The 10356-nt window shown below is 39.8% G+C and overlaps 1 protein-coding gene across 1 annotated transcript in view; it reads left to right on the forward strand.

The window, feature by feature from the left end:
• The window catches only part of LOC104411429 (kinesin heavy chain), a gene marked incomplete at its 5' end in the record, with an annotated part of 51592 nt that extends 50394 nt beyond the window's left edge, over positions 1 to 1198 (forward strand). The window contains one exon of the mRNA XM_010021844.1: positions 777 to 1198. Coding sequence (XP_010020146.1) covers positions 777 to 883 — 107 coding nt within the window. The remainder of the gene's footprint in view (positions 1 to 776) is intronic.
• Positions 1199 to 10356: the final 9158 nt, after the last annotated feature.

Here is a 10356-nt window from a genome sequence, read left to right on the forward strand (position 1 = left end):
GGGTCTTACATGCCCTTCTAGTGACCTGAAAACTTGTCTCTTTAAATTAGTCTCTCACTTTCTTCCTCCTCCCCCACATACTCTCCTGCTTTCATTCTTTCCTCGCCTTTTGGGACCTTGTCCCTTCCTCTCTTTTTCCCTGATTACTCTTCCTTGTGATTTAATTTAGTTCTTGAAGAGTCAAATAACTTCCTATATAATTCAGATGCTCAATACATCTTTGTGGTGCAATCTGAATGCATGCATACAATCAAATGGTGTTTAAGATGAGGCAGTTTTTGGGGTGATATTTTTAGAATCACTGAAGTAGAAGGATAACATTTTGGATAGTGATGCTAATACTGGTGTCTTAAAACCTGAAAGAGAATTAAGCAGCACACAATATTTACTGCTGTATGCTGCCTTTTGTAGAAAGCCATTGACAGCTTTGTCTCAGCATCTTCTGGAATGATATAAATAGTCAAATTGGACATAGAAGGTACCTCACTGACCACCAAGTGGGTCCTGACTTCCCTCTGCTGTATAGACAGTCCATAATCTTTGCAGAGACAGGGACATGCATGGGATGGCTAAATGGCCCTGCCACAAGCAGAAAATGGATGTATATGTTGTTGGCCAAGGTAAGGAAATGCTGTGCTCCACAGAGTTAGATTACAGACTACTCTGCCAAGCACAGCTCCTTGTTTGGAAACAATGGGGTTTGTACTAGAGGAGAGGTAGAAAACCTTGTATGACAGCTAAATGTCTTGTTTGCTTTCCTACTTTTTACCCCGCAGCCAAGCCCATCCGCCCTGGTCATTACCCAGCGTCTTCTCCAACGGCTGTTCATGCCATCCGCGGGGGAGGAATGTCAAACTCCACCTACTATCACAACACCAAATAGACAAGAAGTAAGACCACAGTAACTTACTCATCTGTGCTTTCCCTAATCACTTAGTTTTCTTATATTTCAGTCTTGCTTTTAGAAGACCCACAATATTTTTTTTCTAGTTGTAGCAGGAGTTGTTTGCTGATAGTTTAACTGTGAAAATTAGTAATCTTAGTAAGGAGTGTCTTGTTAGAATGCTTTGCATGCTGCTGATGAGAGTTTTTATTTTAATGACTTATCACTTCAAATGTTTCTTAGAAAATGCTCTGGTAATCTCTACTGAAATTCACACATAGAGGCATGAAACTCATGTAGTAAACATAGCGTTCCAGAGGTTCCTTCTGCCAATATAATTTTCTGCTTTCTGCAACATGAATATGTTTCTCTGTTGCGATATTCCAGCCTGGGGAAGGGATACAGCTGCCATGAGTGGCAGCATCACAGAGCTCTCCAAATTTGAGTGCCGCAATTTGGCAGACTTAACTTAAGATTTCTTTCGTTTTGCACTCTTATTCAGGTCTCTTCAGGAAAAAAATAAATAAATAAAAAATTTACTTTAATTGCAAAGGCTTGAGGGTTTCTCCTAAGCAAAAATCTCATCCTGGAAAGATTAGCAGCATATTCCTATGAGACTGCTTCATGTACCCTCCCCATTCCATTTACTTCCTTAAATGCTGCTTACCTATGAGGTGTTTTGCATCTGCTGTTATTTTAGATGATAACTTGATGTTACAGACATACTGAGAGTTGGATGGTAGTGTCTATGAAAAGCAGCCAGTGGACTGCTAAATTGTCCTAAATTTGGGGTTTTTTTCTTCCTTGAGGATTAATTCTGTTTTATGATCCTCTTCTGATAGTATGTGGTTTCCTTTAGGCACTTAGCATTCCTGGGTGGTTTTTTTTCTTTTTGGGTTTTTTTTGGTTTTTTTTTGAGAATGTTTCATGTCATGCATGCATGCAAACCATCCATCACATCGCACTCAAGCTGTTATTGTGTTGTGTAGATTGTTTCTCTTCACTGTGTTTTCCATGAGCCCTGTAGCTGCAAGCAACATATTTTCACTGTGGATGAATTAGGGCAAGTCTTCGCTGAGTGTTTTTGTGCATTAGTTCATTCTGAGCTGAAATTGGCTTTTCCATCTCACAAGTGACCTAGCCTCTGCCTATCTGTTTCACTGCATTCCCACCTCTGTGAAAGAGCAAAGGGAAAAGAGTGTTTTACAGAGGCATGTAAAATATTTCCAAACATGTAACAGCTGCTCTGTGGGGAAAAAGCTGCTACCTGCCTAAACCGGGTGGGCCTTTAATACACCATCTGCTGCGAAATTAAATGTCAGACTCAAACAGGCCCCACATTAGGTATAGGCATATGTCAAGTGAACCAGTGCAGATTAGTAAAAGGTATTTTAACGAATAAATACACTTAAAACTAGATGGGTGTATGAAGTATAATAATACTTTGGAAGTCAATAATAAGTAATCAGAAGGCATATAATATCTCTCAAATGTGTTGGATGCTGAGGGTTAGGTTTAAGAGCAGTCGAGGATGAGCAGATTCAGGCCATGCTTGGAACGTTGCAGAGAAGTTCATGGGCAATAGGAGTAAGCGGAAAAAGAAGGTGGAAGATCTTGGAAGAAACTGGGTAAACTTACGGATTTCTGGTTTCTGAAAAAGATTAGAAAAGAATATCTTAAAACCAAATGGAAGCCCTGCAGGTTAGAATGAAGCCATTTAAAAAGTGTGTATGTGTGGGTTTTCCTCTTGATTGACAGTCTTGCTCCCCTATGGCTTTTATAGGTCTAGTTTCCTTATTGCTCAAGATTCAGTCTAATGCCTGGCTGTATTAGATATCACATATTATATGTAAGGCAACAATTTGAAATGTTACGGAAGTTGGATTCGATGACCATTACAGGTCCTTCCAAGTCAAGGTATTCTATGATTCTGTTCTGTGATTACTACTCCAGAGAACCATATTTTCGACTTCATAATTGGTTTTCAAAGTCTGTCAAGTTCTAGATATTTTTTAAAATTTTTTATTTTATCTAGAAAGATGTCTTGAAGATATAGTAAACTAAGGCTGGGTAGTGACTAAAGAAAGTTAGTCCTCATCAGTTTTGGTCCTTCAGTTAAAAAGATTATTGGCAAATTGCAAATAACTGTCTGCTAAATGATTTTGGGAATGTCAGACTACTCTGAAATCTGAGCTCGTTGGATGAAAGCCCAGGGGACTGAGTAAGAATCTTAGTAAAGGCACTACTTGTGCAGAGAAAATTTTATATAGATTATTTCCATAATATGGCTGAGCCATTTCTGTGCTCTGTAGAACTACATTGTGCTTTTGAATGGTGCAGTCCTACACAGCTAGAATTAGATGACAACTTACTTTTATATTCCTTTAACAACAGTGAAATAAAGGTGGAGTTTCTACAGAAGTATTTGCTGTCAAGTAACATCTCTGTTTCTGGAATGAGAACTTTATGCCAGGATGAGGTGAAATTTATCTTACATTCATACAGTATTCACAGTACAGATAACACAGATAATAGACACTTACTGCTGTTAGACTGGTCAGTGATTATGATTTATTAACCCATTAACCCATATTTGGTAAAAGTTCTGCAGAGCTGGGCAAGCCTGTGAGACTAATCAGGACAAAGTTCAGACTTCCCCTAGTTTGGGCCATGTTGTCCAGCTGCAGTGTGCATGATATAAGGAGAAGATTTCTACCCCAGAAAGCATAGCATTTGATGAATAATAGCAGCAGATGGAAGAGAAATGTGGGTGTTAATAAAATGTAATCCTGAACTGCAAGTTGCTGGTAGCTGGCTTAAACAGGAGACTTAAGAAGCCAAGGAGTGTCTGCAAATCTCTACAAGATAATTCCTCGCCCTGTCTACATTGCAGAGGTTATCGAAAATGTGCATATATATTATATAAAATTATACAGTGTATTTTTATAATATGGGTATATTAGATATAAAATATTTTAATATATTTCTGTAAACACATTTTTATATATATATGTGTGTGTGTATATACGCAGAAGGAAACCACCTCTCAGTCAGGAGACATATAGAACATTGGTTTGGATTTGTATTTTTTCATCCCTTCATTTTATCACAAATTTTCAAACTCAACTGCAATTACTTTCTTTACTTGTTTTATAAGATAATGCACACATCTGCTCTTCAGCACAGCCAAGTGTCAACCAGTGGAGAGAAAAACCCCATTAAAAGAACAGAGAGAGAAGAGCAAAAAAAAGTTAGACCTTTAGATAGTGTTTACGCAGGACGTAACACTGTGCTACAGGAGACAAAGAACGAATTTCATCAAGAGAATTATGACTGTGCCAATTTGTAGGTTGGAAACTTTAAAGCTAGATCTGACAAAATTCTTCTCCAAGACCCTAATTTCATAAATTGTTAAAACTCTGATTTACGTGACTCTTGTTTCGTCACTGTTATGGTGGCTCTTTGGTTGCTGTGCATCACGTTTCTGTGCAGTGTAGGTATAGATGAGTTGCCGTGTTGCATGTCTGCTTTCTAGTCTCAAAATCCACTAATCGTCATTACCTTTCTTTCTCTCTTTCAACAGATGAATTCCACTTAGCATGTTAAGGACTGTCATTAAGTCACTAGTTTCTTTTTCTCCCCTCTTCAACCTGACCCATGTCCTGTTCATCCTGCGCTTCCTACAACATCTGCACTGCACTGGTCCCAGGTATTTTGAGCTTCATAGGATCTACACATGTACAGAAGTGTCCAGCTCAACTCTTCTACAGATACTTGTACAATGTATTTAACATAACCATCTAAGTAATGATAGGAAGTCTGCCACTCAGAATCTCTCACTGACTGCGTTTGACCCCTTGGCGCTTGTTAGGTTGGGGCTTCTACACTCAGATAGATGCTTTTTCAAAGTCCTCTGTTGCATCAGTAAATCCTGACTTTTGGCATCAAAGAATTAATTATTCAAAGACCAAGTGCCATCAAAGGCAGGTGATTGTGCTGTCATGACTGATTTACTGTATAATATACATATTATTTTATATTTTTAGGGGATGAAAATGTGCTGCTATATGATTTAATTTTACCGCTTACATTTTCAAAAGTAAATTTCCCCAAAGAACCATTTGTAATATCCTGATAAAATCTTTGGACTGTATAAAATAACCTTTATTGCAGTACCTGGTAAAGATCAAATGGGATGCAGAGAAATCTGTTAGTATAGATCTAGGTTTTGAAGTTTGGTAGTTACATGAGTATATCTGTGTGACCTATCTTGTAATTAAGATCTGATCTGCTTGTAGTTCTCCCTGCGGTGGTGGGGTTTCCTGGAGTGTAATGGCTAGCCATGTGTTTGTAAGCATTGTTCTCTATGAAATTTTGAAGGCTTTCAGAATGCTGTGGAAATCTTGTCTTGGAAAAGCAGACAAGCGTCCCCTCACCCCCCTTTCCCCTTCCCACATGCCTTCAGCAAGCCCTTATCTGTTCACACCAGAATTCAGATACCGGTGAGTGAACAGTCCCCTACCAGAACAGATGCTACCTTAAAGAAACAAAAAAATATAAATGTTCCCACAAACCCCAGACCCTACCTTAAAAGAATTATAGGAAGTCCAAAAGGAGGCAAGAGTTTTATGCTTGAGCTGTCCTTTGCAGACCAAATTTTGAAATACTTTTTTTAGGAAGTGAAGAGCAGATTGCAAGAGGAAAAGAATGTCCTTCTAAGTTACCACATGCAAGTCATCCTCCTGATGGTACTCTCATTCTCACAGAGATGAGGATGAGACTGCTTGCCTTTCGTGGATCTCTTTCATGCCAGTAAAGAGTCTCCATCTTTTCAGCAAGGGGGCACTGGAATCGTTCTGGGAAGGTTCCACTGGCAGGCAGAAGCTCCTGCTCCTCCTCCCTGACTACCACTTCTGTGCCACACACACCTGTCCTCCTGGTTCAGATGTGGGTAGTATGCACCACTACATGCTAATAAAGCGTGGAGTCTAGGAAGGTCATGGCTGAGCATAGCCCTCTAGTCTTTATTTGCAGAGGTTTGCTCTTATTTTTTTTTTAATTTCTGAATGTGTTTGTTAGTAGACGTAGAACTTAGTTAATGTAGAGCCTTTTGAAAGATTGTGAATTGACTTTAGGTATTTTTTTTCTACTGAAATTATTTAGGTTGTTGCAAAGTAAGTTGGACTTAATTTAACTTTTTTTTTTAATGTTGCACTATTTTGAGGAGCTTTTTGCTAAAAATATTTAATGAAGTTGCAAACTTGCATGTATTTAATTTATTTTGTATTTTCCAAAGTTTTATATTTTCTTTATGTGCATGTGCACTGCCAGAAAAATGAACTGTGAACTTACCGTATGCAATCTTCAATAAAATCACTAATTCAGAACTACTCCGTGCTATCTTATCAGCTATTCAGAGCTGAAATTTCTACTATGAACTAACAATCCTCTTGTTTTGCTTCTAAAACGGTTGTCTGGGAGAAGATACGAAACTGAATTTTGTACTGTAGTAAAACTTGTGTTCTGTCTTGAATTCAAAGTTCGGTATGGAAGTATATTGTAGATGCAGCAGTAGCTTAAGAAAAATGTATTAAGCTCCTGCCACCATCACTGTTAGTTATGTACAGCAGTTTAGACAGCTTTCTTCAGCTTGAGTAATAAGTTAGCTTTGATGTTTCTTAATTGTGCTAGTGCTGATCAGCCAGTCAGTTCATCTAGCTAAAATAATGTAAGTTTCTCCAAGTTAACTTTTACATCAAGACTGTAGGAGGACTTTCTATAACTGAAATGCTGAGAAGATACCTTAGCCTAAAGTTCTCCAAAAGAAATACAGAAGATATTTGCTCAATTGGAAATGATTAGTTGTCAGTTGAACTTCCTCTGCTTATATATTCTTGGTTTGTAAGCCTATTTTAATTGGGCAACTTAAGTTTGTATTGCTTATTGTATATTCAACTTTTGTACCATTTTTAAGTCTTACGCATTTTATATAGAGAAATGAAAACAACATCTCTGCAGAGATCAAAACCTGTCTCTTGCTTTTTCCACTACTTGATGGTATCTGACTTTCTTTGCTCTTTGAATGTTGTGTTATATTTTCTAGGCTGATTTTAAAGTTGTGTTTATATAGCGCAAATCAAATTTCACATCTAAGATGTCACGCATGGAATAAATTTTGGTGGAAATACTGTTCATGAATGGAAAACATACTTCAGATGGAACTAAAGTGCATAGTGTTCTTTTTGCTATGAATTAAATGTATTTCCTGCTCACTTGAGCTTCTCTTAATGATATGTTCAAATATCTTGTGTTTGTCCTTGAGTTCACATTTCGTCAACTTGCTTTCTCTAAAACAAGGAAAGTTTTAAACCTGGAAAGATCGTGGCTGATGCATTTTTAAGTTCGTACTTAACTCAGCAAGGGTGAGAGTGGATTATCCTGAATATATTGAAAATTAAAAAATAAGTCGCAGTAAAACTTTACTACAATAGTTTCTGCCTACAGAACCTTAAGAATAACTTTTATATTTCATTTTATAAAGCCTAATGGGCAAAGATACACATTTGCCTGAAATATTTATAACTAAGGCTTAGAAATAAACAAAATGAAATATTGTAAGCTGAGCATCGTCTTATTTGAATAAATGGTGTTGAAGGTCCAAAAGGAAAAGGCCTGGTAAGATTTCCATTACTGGAGGAGAAAGACCTTGTGTAAACAAGAATGAAGTACATGTCAGTTGGAAATGTAAGGGGGAAAAAAAACCCCAAACCAGATTGGCAGGATAATCTTAATCTACCCTTGCTTTGATTTCCATCTTCACTGTGCCTGTTTGAACTGCAAAGTGCACTGGACAACACCCGCTGTGCAGGATGGAACACTGATCCACCCATTCCTCTCTCGCTCTCACAATATTGTCCATTGAAACACTTTTTGTTGTGGGAGAACCACGGGGGTTGAGGCATTCTGTAAATTATACCTGTCTAGTTTGTAAAGTGTGTAATGTGTACTGCAGATGTGTATTCTCTGGGCTCTATGTATCTTTACAGTAGTGTTCAATTTAGGAAAAAAATAAATTGTGGACACGTTTTGCTGGTAACAAGGGGAAATTTTTTGCCATTGCATCAAATGATGCTGAAATATATTAAAACTCTTGATAGCAGACCCGAACCCTCTTTCCCCCATCCCGTGGAGATAAGTCTTTTATCTTCGTTCTAAAATTCTATCTCAGATGGATGGATACACTGGCAGACTGCATGATGTATCATTCGAAAACCGCTACAGTGGAAAATAAAGCTGAACTAAACTTTGGGGTGTGCACGTTGTGTGACGTTACATACGGCATCTTTGTTTCAGGGGCACTCTGCCTGTGCTTGTGATGCGTAGGAGTGACCCGTTCACTGGAACTGTGCTTGAGAGTGTGCTGGAGCCCACATCCGAAGACACTGTCTGGATTTTAGCTTTTCCTCTAAGTCTGTAGCAAGTAATTAGAAGACTTGGATCACTCACTGGGAAATGAACGCAGGATTATTTATTTTTTTTTTTATAAATAATTGCATCTTCTCTACTACCTCTCCATGGAAATAGTCTTTCTTCCCACTCTTTTTCAGTAGCCTGGAGAATGGCGGGGTGATTCTTCCGCTTACCCTCTGCATTCATTTCCACTTCATAGGGATGTTACACTTACTTTATATACGGTGTAATGGAGTAAAAGTTCCTGTGTCCTTGCCACCTCCCTTAAGTCATATGCAGGAGCTTTATGAACAGCTTATTTTCAGAAATTATTACGCTGAGCATTTCTCAATTCTGTTGTTAACTTCTCTACTCAGGAACACAGATTTCTGGCACTCCAGAATTTCTGTAGAAATGAATTGTTTTTGCTGCTGAGTAGGTTCCTGATGAGGATTATCTGGGTTTGCATTGTTACTTAAGGTGTGCTCATGCTGCTTTCACCTGGGGCCTGCTAGACACCCAGAAGCAGCACAGGAAGCCCCTTGCAGCCAGGCTCTGGTGGTGCTCTTGCTGGAGATGGGTGGCCAGTGGTCACTGGGGCAAGTGCAGGTCTGCAAAGACCTAGCTAAAATGCCACCGAGCAGCTAAGCATTTAGAGGCACTAACTCACATAGGTATACTAATATAGTCATGCTGATCAGCATAGTATGTGTACTAGGACAGACCACTGCCCTAGCAGGCTTAGAAGCTAAGTCTGTTAAAATTTGGAGTCTACTCCAAATCAGAATGAACTTTCGATTGCTCTACTTTTGGTGCATAGAAGGCGCTTCTTCCTCATGCTCTCTGAGAAGCTACTGCCTGCGGGATGAAGAGCTTTGGCTCCATCAGGAAGAGGCATTCCAATTTGGATGGTTTATATTAGGGAGAGTGGGGAGTCCCAAGTATTACACACTAGTCCTGCAGATGGAAGGCAAATGCTGCGTGGTGCTATGCTACAGACGTTCTTCCATGAGCCAAAAACATGCACCCTTTAAGATGTCTTAGATAAAGCTTGTGCCTGGAGGACAAATGCAATTATAGAGCAGGGTGTTTGCAAGTGTAACCCTACAATTTCATTTTCAGAATATAGGATTGCAAGAGTTAATTAACTCTTATCAAAACAACACAAATTATTGTATCCATTTCCAGGATTCAGCTTACGCAAGAGTACAGAGGAAAACAATGGATAGGGGTTTACATCCATACAAAAAATACTTGCTGCAAATCATAGAATCACAGAATGGTTTGGGTTGGAAGGGACCTTTAAGCTCATCTAGTTCCACCCCCCCTGCCAAGGGCAGGGACACCTTCCACCAGACCAGGTTGCTCAAAGCCCCAGTGTCCAACCTGGCCTTGAACACTGCCAGGGATGGGGCAGTCACAAAATCCACACATCTGTCACTACTGATGAAAATACTTCTTAGCTAAAAAAATACTTCAAATTTATCTTTCAGCAGCGTTGAACTCAATGGAGACTATTTATCCTAAAATGAGGACCTTCAATAGTTTTGGCTTAACGTAGTGGTTGCGCTTCAGCTCATAGTTTCTGTGCTTCTGATGTCCAACTCAAACCGGTGTCAGGCCAGCGGCAGAGGCACTCATCCCCGTGGGGACCTGAATGCCAGGGGGGCATCCGCAAAGTCCCAGCAGGTAAGGGAGGTTTCAGGAGCTGCTGACGCTCGGGTCTGCTCCCTGGGATAACGCTGGCAGCGCGTCTCCGTCCTGCAGGTTCCAGCCCCTTCACAAGCTTTGCATTCGCGTGAAAAGAGCGCTTTGTCGTTTACAGTCTCCTCAGCGCAGACGCCCAACACCCGAAGCACCGTGAAACTGACTCACGGCGAGGAATGCACAGACCCAGTTCCTCGCCTGGCTGTACGCCTCACCCGAAGACTGCTGCCTTGCAGCCGAGCGCCCACCAGCCTCGCTACCTGCTTTGCCAAGGGACTTAAAGGCTGAGGGGTAGCTGGGGCCCGGCCTTGCCCCCC

This window comes from Nestor notabilis, unplaced genomic scaffold, assembly GCF_000696875.1.
Source record: "Nestor notabilis isolate BGI_N333 unplaced genomic scaffold, ASM69687v1 scaffold9939, whole genome shotgun sequence".
Classification (NCBI taxonomy): domain Eukaryota; kingdom Metazoa; phylum Chordata; class Aves; order Psittaciformes; family Psittacidae; genus Nestor; species Nestor notabilis.